This window comes from Schistocerca cancellata, chromosome 5 (assembly GCF_023864275.1).
Source record: "Schistocerca cancellata isolate TAMUIC-IGC-003103 chromosome 5, iqSchCanc2.1, whole genome shotgun sequence".
NCBI classification, from domain to species: domain Eukaryota; kingdom Metazoa; phylum Arthropoda; class Insecta; order Orthoptera; family Acrididae; genus Schistocerca; species Schistocerca cancellata.
The window spans coordinates 64,984,316-65,011,587 of NC_064630.1; the positions used below are offsets into that span (position 1 = coordinate 64,984,316).

Genomic DNA, 27,272 nt, shown 5'->3' on the forward strand with positions numbered 1-27,272 from the left:
GTAGGGACAGTTGCCGATAGATGTGCTTCGATTAGAAACAGCATTTCGGCAGGCCTTTCCTCAGAGACACCATCTTGTCGCAGTTTTCTTCAATCCTCTTGCGCATTATGCTCAATGAGTTAAGTCTTCAGGGCCACCTCCGAACTTTTATTCGTCAGTTCCTGTCCCACCTGTTGTTCAGAATCTGGGTTCACTGTTTTCAGCTCTCTGTGGGTCCAGAAGAATGGCATTCCTCAGGGCTCCATAATAAGTGTCCTTTTCCTCATCGCTATTAATGGACTTGTGGCCTCTGCTAGACCGTTGGTCACCCTTGCTATATATGTTGATTATTTGAGTATTTGGGCGCACTCTACTCGGTGGCCTCTGCACAACGACAGCCCCCAGGGTGGCATCTGGCACACTTCCACGTGGCCACTCTCGCTCTGTTTTCAAATTTGTCTTCTTAAGTTGGGGGTAGTGCATTTCTGTCGTTGTACTCCAGTCTATCTTTTATCTTTTAACTGAAGGCTTACCGGAGAGAGATTAGTTATGTTTCCAGAACGAAGGTATAATCCAAGAAAGTCTTACATTGCTCTTGGTAACTGAAAGTGGGTTGTAGGAAAAATCAAAACACCTAGCATCTGTGGACCTAGAGAAGGTTTTACACAGTGTGGTGTGAAATAAGATGTTCACAACCTTTAAAAGTTCGGGATTAAAGAACAGATACCGACGAATAATACATGATATCTACAAAACCTGCGTGGTAGTAGTAAAAGTAGAGGGTAAAGAAAGACTGGTTCTTGTTAAGAAGGGTGTAAGGCAGGTTTGCTACTTATCCCCACTGACTTTCAAATTGTACATCGGAGATGTAAAACAAGATGTGGAAGAAAATTTTATAGCATGAATGAAAGTACGCAACCGTTTGCATCCCACTTCGTCCCGGTATCGGTGCACGTCCGTGGCACACAACCCACGGCTTCACTAGGGAGGGGGTGGGGGTAAGCAGTGTTTTGAGCCGATTACGGGGCGATCTGAGGTTTTCTCGGCGTGATCAATGGTGCATCATAATTCATGCACGAATATCAGACGAGTCTCATTGTCATCTAGGGTAAATTGAGGTGTGTGCAATATTGGAACAGGGTCCTCCAGCCTATTGTACTGCCATAGAGGGACATTTCAGCGGTGAGCTCATCTTTGAAGACAATATTTCACAAACGCAGTGCGCACCCCCCACCCCCACCCTTCCCCGTCTTGAGCACTTTTCCTATAGGAGCAGTTATCAGCCTTTGGAGTAGCCTACATCTGGCGTCATGAACATGACTGTGACTTCTTAGGGTCAGTTGAAACTTCGAGTGCATCGCTTCAGGAATCTACCTCTCACACTGGATGACCAACGTGGCAACTACCCTCTGGGCAGTATTCACACGTACGAATAAGATTACAATGTATATAAACGACCTTGGTAATACTTTGCAGGCAGTCTCTTTCGCATGGAATGAACCAGTTTTCTGTTGTGTCTGAAGTAATATTTGTGCCATTCTTGTTATAAACATTTTCAGAGTAGTCTTACGAAGTATTTAAAGTTTTTCGGTCGTTTTTTCAAGCGTACTCCAAAGATTTTCATTTAGATAAAGGTCTGCGCTCTGTGCTGGAAACTTCAGAACATGAGGAGTATGGTACAACCACCACAGACAAAATTCCGCTGTATGCTTAGGGTCATTGTCTTGTTGAAAGTAGTAATCCGTGCCTAAACCCAAGGTATCAACACCTTTCTGCAGATTTTCCTTCAGGATAATTAAATACCGATATCTGTCCATGTTACAAAAACTTTCATCTGTGGATCATACTGTGTCCCAGGAACTTGGGTTCTTGCTTACATGCTCTCGAGCATATTAAAGTTTTAATTTTTTGTTTTTATTGCAAATGTATGGTACCCCAGGTTCACAACCTTAAAATATAGCGAAAGGCCCTTCGTGTGATTTCCTTCCCGAACTGATCATTAACATGTGCAGACGCAGCAGATGCTATCAAATTGTTTAGGATCTTTCTTACCATTCTTATTAACATACTTCATTCTCTTTCCATCAGCTCTGTGATAACCTCTTCTTTGGCTATTAATGAGAGTACTTCTTTCTGTAGATCGCCATGTTATAGACTGCACAGTTGCCCGCCTTCTTCCAGTAACATCAGCTATTTCTGAAAATGGTCTTCCCTTTTCTGTTCGAAGAGAACTATCTGCCTTGCCTTTCCTTTACTTGTTTTCTTCCATTTGCGGCCCATTTTGCTGTTGGACGGCATTCACCGCATATATCAGAACTAACATGCTTCAGTTACAGCTTTCCATTGAATGCGTTCATTGCTACAAACGGATCATCAGTCGTTTCTGTGTGAAGCCAGCTGGTACAGAATTTTTATTTACTTTTTGCAGAAGGCTTATGTAGTTAGTTTTATACGCACACATTAGGAAGGAAACTCCATACTGTTAGTTTACCAAATAACATGTTGCCGGCGATCTTTAGTTCTAATAAATAAAGTAATTCTACGTGAACAACGATGTATGAATATTGCTTTCCGTGACTGGATTTCCAAAGGAAGTAAAGATATCGAATATTGTTGTACAGAGAAATAATTATTTCCAGAGTTAATTCTGTAACATTTTATCAGAGAATGTCTTAAATTTATTTCCGCTTTTGTTTTCAGATTGAGATTGATGCTATCCTCTCCCTCAACCCTGGACTTACAAACAAGGGCAGAGATGACACTACCTTCATCCCTCACAAACTGCAACGAGTGAGTATTCTCTGATTTCCTGTTATATCTAACAGCAGCGCATTTAAATATCAACGGTACGTAAGTGCTCAAGCTGGTGAATTAAATATTCGGAGCTTGCTCCGATTTAAACGGCTCCGCACGCCATCGGCGGGGCATGTTTCAGTTAGCTTTTCCACCGAATAAGGTAAAATAAAGAAATGCCCATTTATTACGTACAAGTGGCATAAGTGATGTGTCTTGACTTAACGGCTACGTCGCGAATCGATAACTTTTGTCCCATTTACAGGCGAGCGTTCGTGTTTGTTGTCGAGTTCATCAACCCTGCAAGGTAAAGCAGAAAGCATCTGGACGGTAATTGTTTTCGATGTTTGCTTTCTGTGTAGTATAAACACGACAGCTTTTTAAAAACAGGTTTCTGTGTGCATGTGTTCTACAGAAGTGGCAAGTCTATTGTGTAGAAGAAACTGCTTCGACGAACATGAAGTATACCCGAAATCGTTTTTAGCCACTTCTGTCTGCTCAGTACTTAGTCACTGCATAACAATAAAGAAATTCTTCGTAGCACATTATATGTAATATCCGATTCATTGTGTTTTTAAGATTGCTTTAGGTGATAGGCGTTGGATTCTGTGTTTGGCTCTGTGGTATCCTAAAGAGCAGGACCTCATTTTGAGCGCAAAACAATGAAACAGTTACGAAAAACTTTTCTTGGTGTTTGCAGTGACAGAAAAGAGTGGTCAAATTTTTCTAAATAAATATCGAAATAGCATCTCCACCGTTCTCCATATACATCTAGTGAACTTTGTTCTAGAATGTTGAAGCAGGTGTGATTAAAAGATTGTCATTTTATGAGCAGTGGTGTTTATACTGAAACAGTAGATTTTATGAACTCTGTAGTTATTTCATTAATGAAACACCTCGGCTGTATAAAGGGGAGAACCGGCGATAAGGTGTATCCTAGTCATAATACGGAATTTATAACGAAGTCACAATAAGGTAGACATCGGATTTAAAGATATAGGGTACTGTAGACTCCTCGTCCAATCTGTTAATAAACGAAGATTATGGTCACAGCGCCATTCATCAGTAACTACTTTTTAAAAAGTGAAGGTTGGACACTTTATTTACACATCGTCAATAAAGTTTTCCTGACTATTGTTATGCATAAGTTTTTCAAGAAATGCGTCTCAAAACTGATGAGTGTATAAGATCTCTTGGCACGTTGTCGACAGTACGCTTCGTGCATCTCTTTTTTTCGCTTTTGTCAAGCACTCCACAACAGTTAAACGTGTGATACGGTGTTGTATATACGTTATTGTTATTGCAGTGACGTTGAAAATTACTTGCTAACTGTCACACAAAAGAAATTGTCATAGAATCTTTGGCAGCTCGCATGGCACCACAAATTAACTCGTTTCTTACATACGTCCAATGCCGAAATCTGTAAAATGAGTCAGCAAGGTAGAAAATGGCTGCATAGTTCATCTGAGATAAATCTCTGAAATCTTATGCTTTATAATCTTATTTTAATATTGTAGATGTTGAAACCAGATAATGTATTTCAGAGAGAAGACATGCCACGAGATTTTGTAGAAACCTCTCCACTTGGGAGATGATGCGACGTGTAGTGTCAGTGTTTAATCATGATGTGTCATGGTTTACCGTGCGCTAAGTTCCATTTGATAGGTAACGTGTGTGCAAAGATTTTGAGACCAGTCACCTTCGGCGTGGTTCATACCACCTTTTGGTGACAGTTAAATCTTACATTTACAGCTATTGTGTGATGTGATTCCACAAATTGACTTTTCGTCCTTCCATAATGTTGGTATTTGAAGATGTGGGAGGAACATCATTCTGATTTTGTTGTCAAGTATGTTTACAGAGTTGGAAATTTTGAAAGTTATGCATTGCGTCGTAGGAGGCACAGAGAGATCTCTCTCAACTTCAAATACGTTGTTTATCGGTATGCGTCAGGGGTGGATGGTGAAGAATGTTGACGGCTGTCACTTAATTTGGTTGTTTTCTGCTAGTTTCCTGAAACGAAGTTGGGGTAATTATTCGCGGAGTGTTATTGCATTGCATTGCATTTGAAACACGTGGTAGAGTTAAGAAACCTACTTATGCGGAACATTTTTCTAGAATTGTGTGGCGTAATAATTAAGAATATTATTAATTTGGGAAATATTTTAGTCTTCGGGTATCTTGTGATCTCATGTAGTAAGTTGTGTGTGTGTGTGTGTGTGTGTGTGTGTGTGTGTGTGTGTGTGTGTGTGTGTGTGTGTGTGTTGCACCAATTTGTTCTGTACAATAGCTGAGACAAACTGCACGTCGATTCCTGTATCAGTATATTCGTAATATGCACGAAATGCCTATGTTTTTGTCCCTCCGCTTGAAGGGATGTACCCCTAACACGTTACTTTACAGCTGCATGATAGCGTTTGCGTAACAGTCTAACGTTACACGTACGGGAATTGTGACTTTAAACCAGTTTCCTATCTACATATTAGCACAGAACGTTTCGACAGCATTATTTGTCGTACTCTTAATTCACTTAAGGTGGTAATTCATTACTTAATTCCATCAAATACGTGTAGTAAGTGTTTTTCTGTTATATTGAAAGCACTTTGTTCAGAAATTACAACTACTGGAGTGTTGACACGTTGCATCTAGAACAGTGGCAGCATCGAGCGATTAATTTCTTCGCAGATCTGGCGAAATGTGGGAGAAAGCGGAAACTTTGTCAATGTCAGTAAACAAAATTTGAAGTGTAACGTAGAGGCAGAAGAGTAAAAAGCGTGTAATGTGTGTTGCTGAAGTCAATGTTTATCTTGTCAAATTCGAAAAATGTGCTTACAACCGCTTCCAAGGAAAGCAATGTTGTCAATATAAAACGTAGTAACGGAATTCATTTAGGAGAACAAATTCTTGCAATGAAGAAGACAATGATAGTTGCGAAGTCTCTTCACTACGCGTTTTATTCTTGAGCGCTGACCGTAATGGAATTTGCATTCCAATTCCAGCGCTTAAGAATCAGTTTTAAAACTAGCTAAATATCGAACCCTCTGAACGCCTGTCAGGAAAATGGTACAGAACAGCGAAGATATTGAACTAGTCTGTGGAAAACAAGCGTTTCAGTAAAATATCAATATATCTATTAGAATTGATACGCAATCAGTCAATATGTACGCTTAGGAGAGTCACGTCAGGATCAAGCGAGCCATTTACTATATATCTTGTTTGTTTGATCGTATATGATCTTGTTTGTTTCAGAGTTTGTTCAGTCAGATACCATTTATAAAGTAAAGATTAAGCAGACTTAATATTTACTGATGTGTTTATAATCATTATTACATTGAAACTGGTTTCACTTATTTTTCAGTAAGAAGGAAAGCAATTAAATAAAAAATGTAGGACTCTTACCTTGCTTTGAAACACATGACAATGAACTTTGTCGCGTAGCTCGTAACCATTTTCGCACCACCTCCATAGTATAGTCTTCTGTAATATTCTCTCACCAGTTCAAACCGTTAAACATCTGACTACACTATACCCGTGCCATATGGTGGGGTTTCAAGAATGAATTTTCCGCCCGGAAGAGGGTTGTGCGGTTTCTGGTAGATTAAAATGAGAGCCGGACCGCGAAACTAACCCTAAACCTGGGCTTTAACAGGCAGTGCTCTTGCCGACTGAGCTAACCACAAGCCCCCCCCCCCCCCCCCCACAGCTTTACATCTGCCATTACCTCTGTATTACTTCGTAAAGTTCACGGAATCCACCCTACCAGCTCCTCATAATGCAAACTATTCGTAGACTGCACGTTGGTATGAGGGCTTGTTGTTCTTTCAGGGGGCACCAGTGGTCTCCTACGTTGCGACTGCTCGGCAGTTTTAAATTGCTTTCGACTTGTAACTCCAACGGATGTTTTAAAAATCACATGTGCAAGTGCAACCATTAGGGTGCGCAATGTCCTTAGTGTATTGTGGACTGCTGGCCGTTGTGGCCGAGCGTTTCTAGGCGCTTCAGTCTGGAACCGCGCGACCACTACGGTCGCAGGTTCGAATCCTGCTTCGGGCATGGATGTGTGTGATGTCCTTAGGTTAGTTAGGTTTAAGTAGTTCTAAGTTCTAGGGGACTGATGACCTCAGATGTTAAGTCCCATAGTGCTCAGAGCCATTTGAACCTTTTTTTTTGTACTGTGGACTCTTGATTTTTCATCGATTTAAAGATATGTCTGCCACGACTTATTTCTTACCCTCTGGTTCATTATGGTGCCCCCAGAACTCGTCTCGTACAATTGTTATTTTAAATTGTCAAGACTGGTTGGATGAAACACTCCTCACTGACTGATCCTGTGCGTGTCTCTCCATCTCTGCATAACTGCTGCAATCTACATAAATTTGAACCCGTCTCCCTCTACATTGTACCCCCTCCCCCAAACTCTTTCCCCCATTGTTGAATTGACGGTGTATTCTAGTGATAGTTGTAAAAGTTTTATAAATGACAAATGTGGTAATTGTTGGTTTGTCTTTTTCAAAATTCCTTCAAAGATAAGTTGTAGGGGGTCAGTATTGCATCCGGTCATGGCCGGGGGCACCAGCGTGTTGAAATGAGTGGATGAAATTATAGAGAATCCCTCACCTTCCATAGTGTCGAAATTTGTGGGCTGTTTCATTGCCCTGATGTTTAATTATTTTCTGTCCCAGCTATTTCACAAGTATTGTTACATCCAGTTTGTACGGGTACCCGCTGTTCTAGCTTTCGCAAGGCAACTCACAAGAATAATCCTTTTGTATCCGTTATCTAGTGATGAGTTAGTAAAGGTTTCTCCTGTACTGCTTTACATCTTTCATTGCGTCTTTCCGCTCTTCATAGTTATAGAAATGACGATAGCATTAAGTTGTGGGGAATTTGTGTTTTATTCATGTTGAAACTTGTTGGTTTTCTTTTAACCGCACTCGTTACTTAGATTTTCGGAAGAGTGCTAAAGAATCATGTTGTGCTCTTCAGCATGCGTCATCCTATCCTAGAGAACACTACCTTATTTCCAGCCCATGTTATGGACTCCACCTTTGGTGCATAGTCACTAGCTTCCTCCCATTATTTTGATGACTGCTCCGATTATTGGCTTGAAATCATGAACCCATGCCTTACCTGCTCTGTGATAGCACAATATCAGCTTCCTTCTACGACATCCCTGAAAGACATTTTCTGCGTTTGCTTTCAGACAACATTCAACATTAGCCCACGCATTTTGCACAAGGATTTCTCATAGTTGTATTCGCATTTTCTAAAGATAATTAAACTCTAGAAGTGGTTGCCGTAAAGTTTTAATTTTCACCTGAGAAAAATCAAGCCGCAGTCATAAAACTGGGTGACAGTGTCGGTCCTTCTCTACGTGATCACCCTTCCATGCGACACATTTTCTCCGACAATGGATCACTTCACAGAGATTTGGATTTTAAGTCCGCATTCAAACTGTTTAGGAAACGTTTCACTTCTGTATTCACTTCGTCGTCATTTTAGAAATGACTGTCATGCGTGGTTTCCTCATCAGAGGAAAGAGCACGAAGTCACAGGTTACCATGCGCATGATAGCTGGAGACCAGACAAAACTTGATGGCCCGCAGAATGAGCTGGGGCATAGTCGTTACGCAAGAAACACTCCCTTGGCCAACGTCCTGTGTCCTTGACAATCTCAGCTCATCAGAAGATTTCTGTCATATGCTGCTCTGACGGTTAGTAACTTACGAACATAATCCGTTAACACCACACCGTGGTAGCCAAACACCTCACACGAAAAAAAACCTCGTCTGGTTCTTGAAATTCCATGTGGTCTTAATTTTTGAGTATTCTGGAAAATTAGGTGCTTTTATTAACAACAGTACTCTCTGTCCAGGAGTTACTTCTGTTTGTCTATACGTTAGTGTCCATAATAAATGTGCGTTTGCTGTTAAGTGTTGCACTTCGTTGACGACGTTGCCCTCAGAATTGCACTTGATGGTGGTTACGAAGTGACCATACTCCTTTCAGTGTCTCGATTTCAGGATAATTGGATAAAATTTTTGTTAGATGTCAACAACCCCAACTTCTGGTGAGTTTTCGGGGATTGTCAAGGACGCAGGGTGTTGTCCAAGGGAGTGTTTCTTGTGTAACGACTACGTCCCAGCTCATTCTGCGGGCCATCAAGTTTTGTCTGTTTCCTTCCTTTTCATTTAAATGGTAGTGATCGTAACTGATTTGAATGCATTAATTTTACATAAATTTGTGTAAATACACTCCTGGAAATGGAAAAAAGAACACATTGACACCGGTGTGTCAGACCCACCATACTTGCTCCGGACACTGCGAGAGGGCTGTACAAGCAATGATCACACGCACGGCACAGCGGACACACCAGGAACCGCGGCGTTGGCCGTCGAATAGCGCTAGCTGCGCAGCATTTGTGCACCGCCGCCGTCAGTGTCAGCCAGTTTGCCGTGGCATACGGAGCTCCATCGCAGTCTTTAACACTGGTAGCATGCCGCGACAGCGTGGACGTGAACCGTATGTGCAGTTGACGGACTTTGAGCGAGGGCGTATAGTGGGCATGCGGGAGGCCGGGTGGACGTACCGCCGAATCGCTCAACACGTGGGGCGTGAGGTCTCCACAGTACATCGATGTTGTCGCCAGTGGTCGGCGGAAGGTGCACGTGCCCGTCGACCTGGGACCGGACCGCAGCGACGCACGGATGCACGCCAAGACCGTAGGATCCTACGCAGTGCCGTAGGGGACCGCACCGCCACTTCCCAGCAAATTAGGGACACTGTTGCTCCTGGGGTATCGGCGAGGACCATTCGCAACCGTCTCCATGAAGCTGGGCTACGGTCCCGCACACCGTTAGGCCGTCTTCCGCTCACGCCCCAACATCGTGCAGCCCGCCTCCAGTGGTGTCGCGACAGGCGTGAATGGAGGGACGAATGGAGACGTGTCGTCTTCAGCGATGAGAGTCGCTTCTGCCTTGGTGCCAATGATGGTCGTATGCGTGTTTGGCGCCGTGCAGGTGAGCGCCACAATCAGGACTGCATACGACCGAGGCACACAGGGCCAACACCCGGCATCATGGTGTGGGGAGCGATCTCCTACACTGGCCGTACACCACTGGTGATCGTCGAGGGGACACTGAATAGTGCACGGTACATCCAAACCGTCATCGAACCCATCGTTCTACCATTCCTAGACCGGCAAGGGAACTTGCTGTTCCAACAGGACAATGCACGTCCGCATGTATCCCGTGCCACCCAACGTGCTCTAGAAGGTGTAAGTCAACTACCCTGGCCAGCAAGATCTCCGGATCTGTCCCCCCATTGAGCATGTTTGGGACTGGATGAAGCGTCGTCTCACGCGGTCTGCACGTCCAGCACGAACGCTGGTCCAACTGAGGCGCCAGGTGGAAATGGCATGGCAAGCCGTTCCACAAGACTACATCCAGCATCTCTACGATCGTCTCCATGGGAGAATAGCAGCCTGCATTGCTGCGAAAGGTGGATATACACTGTACTAGTGCCGACATTGTGCATGCTCTGTTGCCTGTGTCTATGTGCCTGTGGTTCTGTCAGTGTGATCATGTGATGTATCTGACCCCAGGAATTGTCAATAAAGTTTCCCCTTCCTGGGACAATGAATTCACGGTGTTCTTATTTCAATTTCCAGGAGTGTACATTTAAATTTTGTAATTAAGTGCAATATTGCGATGAATAAAATAAGGAAGAGTTAGTAATTGCAGGAATCAAACCCGGGTCCTCGAATTACCTGTCTAGACTTTTGGCGACTTGCCCTCGGTGGAGTTATGACAAAGGCACTTGACAAAACCCTCAAAATCTACGTTAGCACAATACACTTCAAACAGTTTCAAGGAAAAAGGCCGATGTTTTGAATCCAGCGATCTGTGGCAAATGATTGACTTTAGATTAAGTATTTGTTCAGAACATAGTCAGCCCTTCCCAAAACCACCTTGATATGCACCTAAATTACTTCCTGGTTTTCTATTCTGTTTAGTATGACAGTGGAAACAGTTATATGCAAGTTATTGCCAAGAAATTCCTCTGTTGTTAAAATCTTGTGCATTGCCTTTATTATGTAGGGAATCTATCAAGGCCACCTTACGCTCTCCTAGGAGTTTTCCTGGTTTTCAGGTTTTGTCAACCCTCCAGGGGTTCATGGCCTTTTTGAGAGTTAATGCATGGCACACAAGGGGCCCCAAGCTATTGTGGCCCTTTCTTCCTTCCTGAGCTGCATCCCTTTCCCTGAGACCCTCCCTTGGCATCCTCGCTCCTTCCCCTCTGTCTCTCTCCTTCCCCCTTTGTGTCCTTGCTTAGCCTGTCTATCCTCCTGGTTTCTGTCATCTTCTAAGGTTTTGCTTCCTTTCTTTTTTTCCCTTCCCCCTTTGGGGTTTGACAGCCCTTCTAAATTTTGTCTGTGTTGTCTGAGCAATCTGGGGAACACTACCTTCCTCAGCATCTTCAGTGTGTGGCCTTGACACCTCTTCCATCTTTCCTTTGACGCTGTTGTCCTTTAAAGCTATATAGCCAGCATGGTATTCAGTCAGTGTGGTGGGCTCCCTGTGTACCCTTTTGGCTGAGCTCCCTGACAACAACTGGCCATTGTGGCTGAGTGGTTCTAGGTGCCTCAGTCTGGAACCGCGCTGCTGCTACAGTCACAGGTTCGAATCCTGCCTTGGGCATGGTTGTGTGTGATGTCCTTAGGTTGGTTAGGTTTAAGTAGTTCTGAGTCTAGGGGACTGATGACCTCAGATGTTAAGTCCCATAATGCTTAGAGCCATTTGAACCCTGACAACACAGGGACCACACTTCTGATACCTGTGCTGCTACATCCCTATGCAGGCCGAGGAGTGGTTGCTCATCATTCTGGAACTGTAGAACTCCAAGCAATGGCCGCCGTGCCAGATGGCTGTTGCTGTGACTAGGTTGTGCCCATAGCGAGAGCCCCTGATCAGAGTGGGCGGTATGTGAGTGGATGCTTTGTGCATTAAATGCGTTAAGTTCCAAAAATCTGCCCGTTCCTCTCTGGCTGTCTCTTTCGTTGGGAATCGTATGATCCTTGGGAGGAGGGCCAGGTTTGCTGGCTTCGGGTGAAACCCATTCCCAGCTACCTGGTGTGCATCAGGACTGATTGGGACACTTTCACCGCCACCACCACCAAGGCATTATTTTTCTTGTCAACTATCGAAGATTAGTTTTGCAAAGTGGACCCTGAGTAAGATATAGTCAAATTTTCTGTTGATCAAAATTTCTTTTGTCACACAATCTGCGACAGTGTGTGCCTGTGACCACCTTGGTGGCATCCTGGTGTCCATTACTCCTCACTAGTGTTTGAATATGGTTCAAGGAGACGTTTTTTATAGAGACCTCATCCTTTAAACTGATAAGAAACTCTTTGGCAAATCTGGAACAGTGGAGTATTCATGTTGTTTAATGTGTTTCAGAAAACAGAAGGCCCCGAACATGACGACATTGATACTGACGTGTCTTTATTCTTGCATTTAAAGCCTTTATGCCTCCGAAGGTGGGCAAGGTTAGGGCTCTGTGTTATGTGAAGCCATACATCTCGCCACCCATGATATGTTTTCAGTGTTTGTATTTCGGGCACGTTCTCCTACTGTACAGTGGACCCTCTATGCGATGAATATGGGCTCTCTCTCCTTGAGGGAAACGGCTGTGTTACGCCTCCCGTTTGTGTTAATTGTCACAACTATCACTCTACACACTTGTCAGACTGTGCAATTTATAGGAAGGAAAAGAAGATAGAGCATAAATCCCTCGATCGTTCATCCTACTCTGAGGCTCATCAGAAATATGACTGTCTTCACACTGTGCCTGTGACGTCTTTAACTCTGTTAAGTCTTTCCCCTCTCCTCCTCCCTCCTCCTCAACTCGGTCAGTTTCCTCTCCCCTTCCTCCTTTTTCCAGTCCCTCTCGCTTCTCCCCTCTGATACAGTCCCCGCACCCTCCCCTCTGGGAGGATGTAGCTCCTTCATGCGGCCAGAGAAGTGCCTTCCTTCGGTGCATGCAAGTGTTGGGGCTCACTCTTGGGACCCCTTGCCCCGGCGTCTCCCAGACTGGAGACCTGCTGCTCCAATCAGCCGCAGGACCCATTCACAGGACCCATTTTATGTTTATCCCTAGGTTACCCACTCTGTCACAGGTCTTGCTGAAGCCTGCTCTCCCTCTGGACTGTGCTGTTCTCCACCTATGGAAGAGAAGAAAGAACTTAAGTCTGGGACAAGAACCTGCTAGCGTCCCTGGAGATACTGACTCTTCTTTGTGGATATTATCCTGTCCTTGTTGATGCTGCATGGTGACCAGGCAGCATGGCGAACTTCAGCCCATTCACCTCCCCTTTGGATCCCTGTTGTGTGCTTATTCATTAGAACTCTAATGAACACCGTCACCATGCAACATTGCTACCCCTATTTACTTTTACTCCCCAGCTTGTGTCGTCCTCCAGGAATATCATTTTACTGATGCTTACTCACAGGTCCTTTGTGGATACGATGCTTTCTGTTGGAACCATGTGAGCCCTTTGAGGGCTTCTGGTGGAGTCTGCATGTTGGTCTGAAGGACATTGTTAGTACAGGGATCCCCCTTAGAACCATATTGGAAGCGGTGGCCATACGGGTCCAGTTGGAATCAGCAGTCATGGTTTGCAATCACTTTCCTCCCTCCTGACAAGCCACCTATGCCTACAGCGCTAACTGCCCTCCTTCAGCAACTCCCCCCTCCCTTCCTCCTCCTCCTCCTCCTCCTCCTTCTCCTCCTCCTCCTTGAGGATTTTAATGCTCATCACCCTCTGTGGGGCACCACTTCATCTAGTCGGGGGCTCCTCGCTGACATCCCAATGGACCAAGATCTGTGCCTTCTTAATGATGGTTCTCCTATCCATTTTAGTGCTGTTAGACATTTTCTGTCTGTTATATTGCAGTGGCATCCACTCCTTTTCCTTCTTCATTACACTGGCTGTTGTACAATGTCCTCAGCGAGAGATACCAGTTCCCGTTGATTCTCCCATTCCCTTCCCACCTCCCAGTGGGCAGGCTACCTGCTGGGCTTTCCATCACACTTGTTGGCCTCTGTATACCTTGCAGATTGTGTGCTTAGTGAGGATATATAGATGAAGTCGTCCATGATATATCTGATATTATTTATGCCGCCATCATTCCTGTACCCTGCTCAGTGGACCTGTTCAACTGCCTCCTGGTCCCATGTTAAGAGCACAACCATTGCCATTGCTATCTGTGATCGCCGTCGAGCCTTGCAATGCCTTAGGCAGTGCTCATCCTCCACCAGTCTTATTATCTTCAAACACATCTGCGCCTTTACTTAATCAAACAGAGCAAGCAGGTGTGTTTGGAACACTTTGTCTACTCCCTAGTTTCTTCTGTTCCCTGTCACAGGTATGGGCTAAAGTTCACACCCTCGAACCTCCAAGGTTTCCAACAGTCTTCTTCATCTGGGCCTTGTCCTCCTAGGTGGCCTTTATACAGACTCATCAGTTCAAGCAGAACACCTTGCGACCCATTTTGTGATGACATCAGTGTCAGCCACCTATTCAACTGCCTTCCTCCTCCAGAAACAGCAGGCTGAAGCTTCCCACTTAACGTTTTACCCTTGTCAGGCAGAATCCTAAAATGACCCTTTTACTGAATGGTAACTTTTTCTGGCCCTTTCCTCTCCCCACAATTAAGCACCTGTTCTTGATTCCATTCATAGCCATTTGCTTCAACACCTAACACCCCTGCTCTATATGAGGATGATTTCTGTTTCTGGGTTACTTCCCACTACGTGGCTTCTTTGGAGTAACAGCTCCAGGGTGTCACTAGCAAACTTCTTCGTGGACTCTCTCATGCGGCTTACATTTTTCTTTTGGGTGGTGCATTTTTGTTGCCATACTGTGGTGTATCCTGATCCAGAACTCTTATCTCAACAACTAACACCTGATTGTGATCACCCAGTTCTGTTTCTTGGGTCTTCTTTTGACAATGTGCTTACTTGATTGCACCATATCCAACTTAAGAAGATTGGCTGTTTCCATAAACTCAGTTTCCTTCGCTCCTTGTCAACACCTCTTAGGGTGTGAATCGTTACTCTTCTCCACCTTTATATGGCCTTACTTCTGTCCTGATTGGACTATGGTTGTCAAGTTTATGGCTCAGCTGCCCCAGCCAGACTGCTCCTCTGTGACCTGGTCCACCATCATGGTATCAGAGAGTCCACTGGTGCCTTTGGTACTAGCCCTCTTGGTAATCTTCTGGTTGATGCTGCCCCCGCCATTTCGGTTCGATGGACCTAGCTTCTCGTTTCTTATTCCATTACTATCCACTCTTTCCCGGCTCAACCCTGCTATTCATTTCGTGGCTACAGGACATTGCCTACCCACTGCCTGTCCTCAGGTAGTTTTACTAGTTAGGCTACGCCTCACTTCTTTCTGCTGCGATTTCCATCTATCCTCATGTCCTGTTACTTAAATTCTCTCAGAACCAACCCCCCACATACCTCCATTGGTTTTTTCCTTTGCCCTGGATTTGGATGGATCTATTTTGAGGCCTGTAAGCTTCCATTGCTCCGATTATGTTCCATTGTTTCTTCTGCCCATTCTTACGAGAGTTTAGAGATGCTGTTGTCTTTTACACTGATGGCTCTAAATCTGATCTCACATGGTTTCACGTCTTCCGTTGCCATGTATCATCATATCTTGCCTGCCATGTGTGTGAGAGGTGTTTACTGTGGAACTGATGGCCATTTACCAGGCCCTCTGCGTTATTAAACGGTCCTCCCTCACCTGACAGTCTTTCAGGCTGTCGCCCGGTGTTGTTCCCGCCCCTTGGTCTCTGCCATCCACGACTTTCTCGTCAATCTTGGCAGTGCTGCTTGTTCGGATAATTTCCTTTGGGTTTCCAATGGCATCACACCCAAATTCCTTTTCGTTCAGTCGTGGGCCGCCTCGGGGGGGTGGGGGGTGGGGACCCATGATTTTACGCTGCATAATGGAGTGGTCCCCCCTTTGTAGTTGCAGGGTCACCCTCACCCTCCCCCCTCCCCCCCACAGTGACTAAGTTTTCTGGACTATTCTGATTCATAGTTTTCTGGACTGTTCCGCATCTTGTCCCTTCACACTAAGTACGCTCTCGCACTCTTCTTGTTCAGGTATTAGTGGGCAACTCTCACATGGTTACGTCCTTCCTCGGTTTTCTTCATGAAAGTGGTTTGTCCTCCCTGATAGAAGTACCTGAATTTCCTTCCAGAGTTGGAATCCCTCAGTTAGTATTGACGTTAATTTAGAATGCCTTCGGACTTTCCTACACGCCAACCATATCCCCCCCACCCTCACCCCACCCGGTTTTCCCGATGTTTTGCCTGGTCTTTTGTGCTGTTCTGTTTCACCTTTTCTTGGGTCTTCTTACATTGGTGGTGTTTCCCCGTTGTGTCGTGATCATGGTATGGTATGGGGATTGGGAAGAGTTAGTGGCACTGCCGGCACCCGTCCTGTGCAGTGCCCCCTGCACATCCCTCCATCCCTCTCCTGCCGCCCCAATGTTCCATCTGTCTGTTTGCACGTTTTCCTTTCGCATTGATTGGACTATACTGTTCATGTTCTTCTTCCCTTAGTTTCTTTTATCTCCGATCGTGAGATCGATAACCTCGCTGTTTGGACCCGTCCCCGCAAAGTCAGCAGCCACACACCCAAGTTTTCGCGTAGATTAATTTTACTGCAATTTTTATTTTTGGTGGAGACCGTTTCAAAAGTTATTGTGTAGATAGTGTCTTCTCCATTAGCTTTTAAAGATTTTAACAGATACTTCAGTTCCTTTGATAGGTGGGGTAAATCTTCTCATAGATTATGATGAGTGATTGATTATTCGAGCTGATTGATTGGTTCTGAACAATTAAGAAGGTAATCAAAATATTTTGCATTTATTTTCGAATGTTTAGCGTTAGGTAAACCAAATTAGTGAACCTCGTCCCACTCACCATCGTTACATTTATATTTGAAGTACATCTAAGTGTAAAAGGAGCTCTTTAACAAATCATTGCAGAAAATGCTTTCATAATAAATTTCCTCTTACACTCGCTTGTTTTACCACCAACTAGCATACAACCTTTTGATTTACATGGGTAGTATTCGTAACTATATTGCGTGTATCAATTTTATGTACACACACACACACACACACACACACACACACATATATATATATATATATATATATATATATATATATATATATATATATATATATATATATATATATATGAGAGGAATGTCGGTATTAGCAAGGAGTCGAACCCAGGTCCGTAAATTCCCACTCACCCACAGTGACGTCACGACGATTCTTTAAAAAAACTGTCGGTAGCCTATTCTTGCACAATATGCTGCATGAAATTTTAAAGAAAAATACTGACACAGTGCTGTGAATAATGTACCATTATTTCAGCAGTCGACATTTGTTTCTAGTTACTGTAGAGAAGCGCCACAATACATGGTTTTGTTAATTTTATTTGCATACCATCTAGCATTCAAAGAGAGATGATGTAATTCCAGTGTGATTTCAGGCTTGCATGAAAAGAGAAATGGTTTAATTTTAGTGCGAGTTCTAGCTGACATTTGATGCAAAATGGCATAATTTTAGTGCAGTATTTACAGTCTGTGTAGCACATTAGCATATAACCGACGTCCACTGCCCAGCTGAATTACTTCTTGACTGAAGGACTAATGGTCTTGCTGTTCAGTCCCTTAACAATCCAATCAATCAATCAATCACCCAAACCTGATGAGGTTTTGGTCTTCGTCCGTTTCAGTGCTGGTGAATCGTTCCCACTAGTTGCTTTGCTCCTTTGTTTTGATGCTATAGTGATACGCCCAACACACGTCCATAGTAATTAGTGCGCTAAAGAGACGATGTGGATTGGGATGGCACAACTGCAACATTTCCACTGGGGCATTTCGAAGCGGTGTGAACAGTCACCGAATCTGTTGGATGTCAAACTTTATCATTTTCAAATTGTTACAATAGATATTGAAATCTAAACTACGACGGATTTTAACGTCCTCTTCTATCGCCTAGACTGTAACGAGCAAGTCTTCCAGCTCAGAGAGATCTATTACCACTTCGGTGATCATGATTCGGGCTCGTTTGACCTCCTTTGAAGCATCTGCAAGCAACAGTGCGTAGTAACTGTACACTTCGGCTAACTCGGCACGAATTGTCCTGTGTTCTGCTCCTTCAGTTCAGAAAAGGAGCTATCGCGCTATACTCCACATAATCAACAAACTGTATCATTTTGTGTTGCTTCGGTTCATATAGCGGAGTGCTATAGTATTATGACGGGATTTCAATGCGTTTTCAGTAACATTTCTGTAGTTCTGGTGCAAACAAAAATTAATTACGTAAATTTATATTTTCTAGATATGAGTGGAATGTTGTAGTGGCGATTGTACTTCATTCTGCTAAACCCGTTACTAGCAGGTGGGGTGGTTTCGTCGAGCAGTTAGAAAAAATAAGTACCTTCAGTGGTGCGTATGCTGTCGAAACGCTTGCTTATATTTGTGATAGTGGTTGGAAGTCCTGTTTCCTCGGGTTAACAAACAAACTCACGAAGAGGCTGGCTCGTGTCGTTACTAATATGGCTCGCTTTTGCTGACAACTAACATTCGAGCGGATTCGGCGAGCAGTGTCCAGCTGCGCGGCGCTGGCGCGTGGCTCTTGAGTGCGCGGTGTGTGAGGGGCAGGGTGCGTATGGCTGGTGCGGCAGGACGAGTCTGACGAGGAAGAGGACGGCAGCTTGCTGGAGGAGATGGACGACGACTTCGCCAACCTGAACGTCTGCGCGCCCGGCGCGGTGGCGGCCCAGCAGCAGCGGCGCGCCGCAGCCGCCGCCGCCAAGCCCTCGTCGGCCACGCTGCCCCTCCGGGTCCCGTCCTCCCGGCCGGTCTGTACCACTCCCAGCCTGCTCTGCTCTCAGGCGCACTGCCTGCCTGTCTGCCTGCTTGCCTGCTTTATTGCTTCACTCTTACTGTAGCTCTCACCTGTATGTACATTTGAAGTAGAACCTAGATGAGCTCGCATGCTGATACTTCTCATCTGAAGCTTTTACTGATCGCAGTAGTTGTGCGTTCATCGACGAATGGATGATTTGCTTCTGTGGTAATTGTTGTCCATCCATTTCTGGCATATGCTGTTGCGAGACGTAACAAGATAATTTCAGACGACTGTATAGGTTTCGTCACTGCACTGTTGCTGTATTTTTGAAATGCGAAGCTGTCCGGAAAATGTCAGTTCTGTGAAACTTTCGCTTCTCCCGGCAAGTTGAATTATCACACTATGTACGCGACTGAGACCATGTAACGTCATTGACAACCGCTGATATGTCAAGTTATTTTCAAGGGGCAAAGTGAAACAACAGACTACTGTGCAAAGCGGTGGATGGCGTTACATCTACCAAGAAACAAACGATGGCCTATGGACAAAGACAAAACACAGCGGACAATTGCGACATCAGACAGTCAAAGACCACCATCCCCAGACGTTATAGGTCTGAACAGCGGGTGAGAAAGTAGCGCTCTGTGACTATTTATTCTTTAACGAGAGAGAGAGAGAGAGAGAGAGAGAGAGAGAGAGAGAGAGAGAGAGAGAGAGAGAGAGCAGGATTCTATCAAAGTTTAAGCAAAAAAATCTCCATTTCTATTTTGCTTAAATTATACCTGGATTCTTGCGCTCTAGATGATCGAACAAAGAGGACAGTTAGTGCTGTTTGCTGACCTTTCGTTCATTAATATTTTAATATCGATAAGGCTTGACGATGATTATTTTTGCTTGCGTGGCGACATCACTTGTTTGTGTATGCTCTCTTCTGTTTCTTGGTTAAAGTGGTCCCGTCTGCCGACTGTTTCTTTTGTGCCTTGGAATGCCTAGTGACATATCGACTGTCTCGTAAGCCAGCTGTCTCGTAAGCCAGCTGTCTCGTAAGCCAGCTGTCTCGTAAGCCAGCTGTCTCGTAAGCCAGCTGTCTCGTAAGCCAGCTGTCTCGTAAGCCAGCTGTCTCGTAAGCCAGCTGTCTCGTAAGCCACTTGAACAAACTCAGTTCTTCAGTACACTGCTGGCCATTAAATTGGAATACCAAGCAGGATACCAAATGACAAAATCTTATTGTACAGCATAGTAGAAAATGTTTGGTTGTCAAATTTGCCACAATTGGCGGCAGCAATTGCTGTAGCGCAGCTGCGCATAGCGTCGAACTGATCCTGGACAACATACGGCTCCGTCAGAGTTCACCAGGGGTGGTGGCGGCTGGCGATTGTTGGCGTGCCCGTTTCTCCGCAAACCAAGACCCAATTTTATCATTGTGGGAGAGATTTGGTGAACGTGCTGACCAGGGTAACAGTCGAACACCTGTATCGAGGCAGAAGAACGGGAAAAATGGGATTTTGCGTTACCTTGTTCAAAGAAATTACCATCTGTGCGAACCGAGGAGACCGAATAGTATACACAGCGGCAGCCCAATCAGTTATGCCACGTGCTGGGCGCCATGACGATGAGAAATGGATTCTGGCAGCGTTCATTCTTGTTAGTCTCCTGAAACGTGTGCGTCCAGTGTGATAACATTCGCAGAATTCGGACTCTTCTAAAAAATAAGACGCGATGGCACTCCTGATACCTTTGGACGCACCAGTGTCGGGGCGCATCTCCTTTTCCCGCCGGTGTAATGAGAAACCCGGTCCCCATGCTGACGTCCTGCGGTGCGGCGAATAGTCGCGATCTCTAGCGGTAGACGAGAGTGCTTGCAGTTGGGATAGTGTGTGTCACTGATGTCGTTGAAGAGTGGAAGGACGAACGTTCGTCATGACAGAAGTTGCCGTCCATCTGCACTCGGCAGAAAACAGAAAAAGCTCGTGAGAACATCCTATTTACGAGCTTAACTGTCAGATTACATTACACAAACACAGGTTTTGTTCATTTAGGGTTAAAACGCTCATAGGCGGGAGAATTTTATGGAGAGGGACTTTACACTGAGCTCATGGAGTACCTCATAACATCGTGTCGGGCATCCTCCTGCCCGGCGAGTGCAGCAACTCGACTTGACATGTACTCAACAAGCCATTGGAAGGCCACTGCAGAAACATTGAGCCATGCTGCCTCTATAGCCGTCCATAATTGCGGAAGTGTTGCCGGTGCAGGGTTTTGTGCACGAACTGATTTCTCGATTACATCCCATGAATGAATGTTCGATGAGATTCCTATAGGACGATTTGAGTGATCAGACCATTTGCCCGAAGTGTACTAAATGTTCTTCAAATCAGTCGCGAACAATTGCGGCCTGGTGACATGGCTCATTGTCACCTATAAAAATTCCATCGTAGTTTGGGACATAGTCTGTGTAGCCGATCATAACCATTTTCAGTTAATGATCTGTTCAGTTGGACCAGAGGACCCAGGCCATTCCACGTAAACACAGCCCACACGTGGAACTTGTTGAGAACTTTGGTCCATTGCTTCGTGGAGCCTGGCCATACTCGACTCTACCATCAACTCTTGGCAACGGAAATTGGAGCTCACTTCACCTCATCTGAGCAAGCCAGTCTTCCAGTCGTCTAAAGAAAGTGTCCAACCAATTGGTGTAGAGCACAGGAGAGGCGCTGCAATGTTGTGCTGTTAGCAAAGGCACGATCGTCGACTTCAGTAGCATATTAACGCCAAATTTTGCCACACTGTCTTAATGGATACACTTATCGTCGTCTATATTGATTTCTACGATTATTTCACGCAGTTTTGCCCGTCTGTTAGCATCGACAAATGTATGCACACACAGCTGCTCTCGTTCCGTAAGTAAGGCTATCGGTGAGAGGCGGTGCTTGGAATTTGGTATTCTCGACACACTCTTGACGCTGTGGATTCCGGAATATTTAAGTCTCTAACGATTTTCGAAATGGAATGTTCCATGCGTCTAGCACCAACCACCAATCCGCATTCTGAGTAGCTTAATTCCCGTCGTGCGGCCGTAATCACGACGGAAACCTTTCCACGTGGATCACCTGAATTCAATTGACAGCTCCACCAGTGCTCTTAGAGTTGCTTGATAAAATATCGATATGTCATTTCCACCAGTAGTTACATCGATGTCTATCACTGATATTTCCTCCCCGATATGTCGATATCAAAATGGCAATATCGAAAGCAGATATTTTTATTTTGTTACACTTTTTCACAATTTTCGGTAAATATTTGAAATTGTTATTTTGAAATTATAGCAGAGCATACTTTTACCTTCACTGTGTGAAGGGGTCTTACTGTTTTTTGAGCTTTCAGCACGTCCAGTCTTCCTCTTTGACTGTGTGAAGTAAGCGTAGGTGGCACAAAAATGTTAGTCCGATTACGGTGCGCCGTGGGGTGGCGGTGTGAATGGAATACCGTTTTTATGCGAACCTAGTGCGCACTTTTTTACCATACAGAGTACTCAAAATTCGGTAACGCATTAGATTCGAGTTCAGACTTGAATCGTTCACAGGTATTTTATACCCTATGTGATCTGAAGTTGCAAAGTATGTATTAAACTCTAGTAGGAAAATATAGGTGCGGTATCTGTGAATGAAAGGAAGACGTAAATCGGGTAAGAAGTTATCGAGTTAAGAGCTGATATATATTTCCGGTTCTGAATTGAGAGGAAATTTTCTTTAATCGTCCGTTCAAATAGAACGTGTCCTCGAAATTTAGGTACTGTCCCATATATTTCAACGCGTTGTTGTACTTCTCAACCTCGTTTCAATATTGTTGGCGTACAACAATACTTCGCATTGTGTTTGCGTTAGGTGGCCACGAAATGGAAGGCAAGCAGAGAAAACTATCGTATGAGGCTTCTTTCGCGCGTTAAGTAATTCTTTGTCCTGGAAAGGCAGGAAGAGAGTTTACTGTAGCTGAGAGTTAACGTTCCCTTGTGAAAGAAACAGAAATCGGGATTATTTGCAACTACCGTTATTAGAAATAAATTCACTGTGGACCTCTCAAATGCCAAAAGCTTCCACAGGATTTTGAGAAGAAAATGAAAGAATTTCAGCGGTATGTTATCACACTTCGGGAGGATAAGAATTTGATAGGCCAAACAGGCAACGCTTGATGACTCCAATTTTGTTTGATATGCCACGTAATTACACGATTGACGATAAGGGTACAAAAGAAGTTCCAATCAAAACATCTGGGTGCGAAAAACAGCACGTAACAGTAATTCTGGGAATCATAGCAGATGGGAACAAACTTCACCTTTTTTAATCTTCGAGCGAAGAACAAGCCTGAAGACTCCAAAAAATGAAACTCCCTGGTGACGTCATTATTCGAAATGATTTGTCTTGATCCATTTAGTGGTCATCTCACTGACGACGTAAAAACAGGTGATCCACAGCCTACCCAATGACCTCGTTACTATTCGTGGAGGAATGACTTCTGTATTAGAACCTCTGGGTGTTAGTATAAATCTTTCAAAGGTCACGTTCAGGAACAGTACGGAAAATGGTTTTGCTAAGCAAATCGTGAACTGACTCTGACAGGAAAAATTAAACTTGCTGCGGCCTACTGTATTGCGCACTGGATTTCGGCTGCCTGGAAACGCAACGAAGCACCAATGATTGTAAAGTCCTTCAAGAAATGCTGTATTTCAAATACTCTGGATCGCAGTGAAGATGATGTGCTCTGGAACGACACCGAGGATGGCGGGGAAGGAGGAAATGTACGAGGTGGAATCCAAAATTTTCGGGAGTGGTGCTGCCATCTGGAAAGTAGGAGTAGCAGATCTTTGCACCTCCCGCTAAGTGACGAGTCGGTGTGCGGAGCGGTATTCAGGTGTTACGTACTAAGTGTTCACAGTGATTTCCGTAATACTCTGTGTTTGGTGTGTGGCGATTTTACGATGGATCCGCGAACAGAACAGCACGTGTGTGTTAAATTCTGTGCGAATCTCGGGAAAAGCGCTACGGAGACCCTTGCAGTGATTCAACGAGTGGGGGACCCAGAGACAAAGCAACAATCGCCCCAGTGGAAGAGCCCGGGCTCTCCAAGACCCAAAAAAGCGAGACAGGTGAAGAGCATGAACATAATTTTCTTTGATAGCAAGGGAATTGTGCACAAAGAATTCGCCCCACCCAACCAAACAGTGAATTCCGCGACGACGGCCCGAGATTCGGCGTCAAGGGAACTGGCTGCTGCATCACAACGCACCCTGTCACACGTCCTTCTCACCAGAACCTCTTAGGCGAAAAACATGGCGGTTGTACCCCACCCACCGTACTCGCCAGATTTGGCACCTTGCGACTTCGCGCTATTCCCAAAACTGAAACTAAAGTTGAAAGACCATCGGTTCGACACTCTAGAGAGGATTCCAGAAACATCGCTGGCGGTGATAAACACTCTCAAAGAACAGGATTTCCAAAATACGTTTGACCAGTGACAGAAGCGCTGGGACAGGTGTGTACGTGGTGATGGGAATTACTTAGAGGATGAAACTTCCTGGCAGATTAAAACTGTGTGCCCGACCGAGACTCGAACTCGGGACCTTTGCCTTTCGCGGGCAAGTGCTCTACCATCTGAGCTACCGAAGCACGACTCACGCCCGGTACTCACAGCTTTAGGCTGCGTTCACACTGCCGGCCGGGCCGAGCCGAGCCTGGCCGGGCCGCCGCCCGCTTCGATATCAAACACATGGTTTTGAATTGCGGTGTTCACACTGGCGGCCGGGCCGCGCCGACACGGCGTGAGCCTCCCGGAGCCGAGCCGACGACATTCCGAGTGTTTAATATTGCCGGCGCGAGCCGACCGCAGGCGCGAGCCTGTGGAGCAGCACTACAGCTTCTGCAGTACACGCATCACACGTCTCCCTTCTGCTTTCTTCACAAGTGTGACTGCACACGTCTTTTATTTTAAGATGTTACCTCACATTTCACAATCAGTGAGGAAAAATTACGTTTATTATGATGGTACATGCGAAATTACTTTTATTTCATTTATTTAATCTACCGTATTTACATGCATTTACAACAATAGCTTGCCAGCGATCGCGGCATTGCCGCCACTGAATAGTTCGCATTTACTTGTAAACGGAGGCAGATATGAGTGTCACTGAGGGACGGAAATGTGTCCCTACCAGATGACAATGCATTGTAAAGTCATGTTGTGGCACGTTACTATAAGCTGTTGTCTGTGACATCTTTTTGCGATGTTCTTACTTTAATGGATGCAGAATAACATATACATGACATTAACTTGTGTCCATCAATTTGGTATCAGAATTTTGGCTAGTATGACAGTAATGATGCAGTTTCCAGATTATGGATCGAAGTAGCCAAGAAGTGTGTTTCAGATAGTACGCACAAATATAAATTATTTTCCTTTATAATTTTATTTGTTTTATTTACAGTGAAATGAGATACAAAAAAATACAGTAAATAGCAAAGTACTTTCAATTCCAAAATTTATTTGAGAGGATTTTTAATTATTTTAAGTTGCATTTTTAACGAAATATTCAACAAAAGTGTTCCTGACAGTTTTCGAACGTAATGTGGAATTTCTGTTGAATGTGGCACCAGCTGTCTGCATATCAGCATTGTTACAAAACTTTTCAGCTTCAACATTGCATCCTTCTCTGTCAATGACAATATTATGAAGTAGACAAATGCACTTGACTATGTGATCAGCTACGTCAACGGATGTTTCAATTTCCTTCCTCAGTAGTCTCCATTTATTGGTCATTATACCAAATGCACATTCAACAACTTTTCTTGCTCTGGAATGCATATCATTGTATAGAATCTTCTCGTTGTCCAAATTTCTCCGAGGAAAAGGTCTCATCAAATTCTCTAATAAGGGGTAAGCTTCATCTCCCAAAATGACATACGGTAGTTCCTGACACATTCCTTCAAGTCTTGTTGGTGGCGGTAATAACAGCTCCCCATTTGTAAGTTTCTTATATAACATACTTTCTTTAAACACACCTGCATCAGACTGTTTACCGTAGGCACCAACATCCACAGCTATAAATTTGTAATTTGCATCAGCAACTGCTTGGAGTACAATCGAATAATACTGTTTGTAATTGTAAAACATGCTGCCAGAAAGTTTAGGACATTGGACACGTATGTGCTTCCCGTCTATACATCCAACACAGTTTGGAAATCCCCATCTCGTATGCATTTCACTGGCAATTTCTTTAAATCGAGAAACAGTTGGCGTTGGTAAATGAATGGGAGCAAGTGACTCCCATATGGCCATACAAACGTCTTTCACCAACACTGATACGGTGGACACTCCTAATCGGAATGACGATGCTAGTGTATGAAAGGAGATGCCAGTGGACAGATACCTGAGAAAAAAAATCGTAAAATGTGTTACTCAAGTGTGGTGTTGGGCGAAGTTTTTACAGTTTTGTTTGCACAGTAGATATTTACTTAGTCCATGTCATTTCATAGTTATACAACAATAAATAATTAAAGAGACATTTTCTTGCATCCTTCTATATTATTTCAATTAAAATAATGAAATCGAAATGCAAAGACCTGAGAGACAGTTACAGAGAATAACTTGTATAACTTGGCAAAATAAGGTCATGTGATCCAGGGAATAGTATATTAAAATGCAATTCCACTCGGGCTTTGTTCTGTCATATGATTTTCCTAAGTTCCAAGAGCTATGCACAGTTCCTTACCAGTGGAAATAGAACCACTGAGTCAAAGGGCATATCAGTCTGTCTATCTTACAAGGTAATGAAAAGAATTCTGTGAGGTCATCAGTGGCTCCACATGATGAACCATCGCCACTGACAAGCGCTGCATCATGAAGAAAAACGAAGAAAAAGTTGGAAAATTCTGAAGGAGTGTATCTGCGATTCTTCGTTGAAGGCACAGCAAGACATTACCCAAAATGACGAAGCTAATTACTTACTGATGATTCTCTGGAGTCCCATAAACTCTCTTCTCCTCAGAGGTAAGCGTTTGTGAAATTTAAAATACAAAAGCATGACTACAATTAATTGGAGGTAGTGAATGCTGCACAAAGTTCTACTGCAAACCAAAAAGTGTGTACTAACGAATCTTACCTTATCGTTATACACAATTTTTCTTCTGCTGTTATACTTCTGCGAAAATTTGTGTTCTGTTTCGAAATTTTGTCTTGAATGTTCTGCAGCACATACTGAAATGTATTATGATTCATTCTGTAATATGAATAAAATTTTTCAGGATAGTTTTTAAGTTCTTCATGTAAAGAAAAAAACTCTCCTAAATGTCTGTCGCTATTTATGGGATGAATCCATAACCTCCTAGTTCTTCTGTACTTCAAAACTCGACGAGTTACTGCAGAGTCAAAACAATACCAATAAAAGAGTGAAGACATTGTTCTACACGACAGCACAGACTAGCCAAAGGCGAGCAACTGTTGACAGCAGCTGCGTTTTCTAGTGACTTGCTTGTCAGCTGTCGAAGGGTGGGGATT

At 44.2% G+C, this 27,272-nt stretch overlaps 2 protein-coding genes across 4 annotated transcripts in view; one reads left to right on the forward strand and one right to left on the reverse strand.

Annotated features, from left to right (window-relative positions):
* Window positions 1–27,272, forward strand: part of LOC126187668 (kinesin-like protein Klp10A) — a 318,100-nt gene that overhangs the window by 181,087 nt on the left and 109,741 nt on the right. For all 3 annotated transcript variants that reach the window (XM_049928898.1, XM_049928900.1, XM_049928899.1), the window contains exon 3: window positions 2,680–2,769. In XM_049928898.1, coding sequence (XP_049784855.1) covers window positions 2,680–2,769 — 90 coding nt within the window. The remainder of the gene's footprint in view (window positions 1–2,679; window positions 2,770–27,272) is intronic.
* Window positions 25,278–27,271, reverse strand: LOC126187671 (uncharacterized). The gene is made up of 2 exons (XM_049928903.1): window positions 26,878–27,271; window positions 25,278–26,145 (listed from the first exon to the last, which is right to left on the reverse strand). Exons 1-2 carry the CDS (start codon window positions 27,171–27,173, stop codon window positions 25,284–25,286), a joined length of 1,158 nt encoding a protein of 385 aa, XP_049784860.1. The 5' UTR covers window positions 27,174–27,271; the 3' UTR covers window positions 25,278–25,283.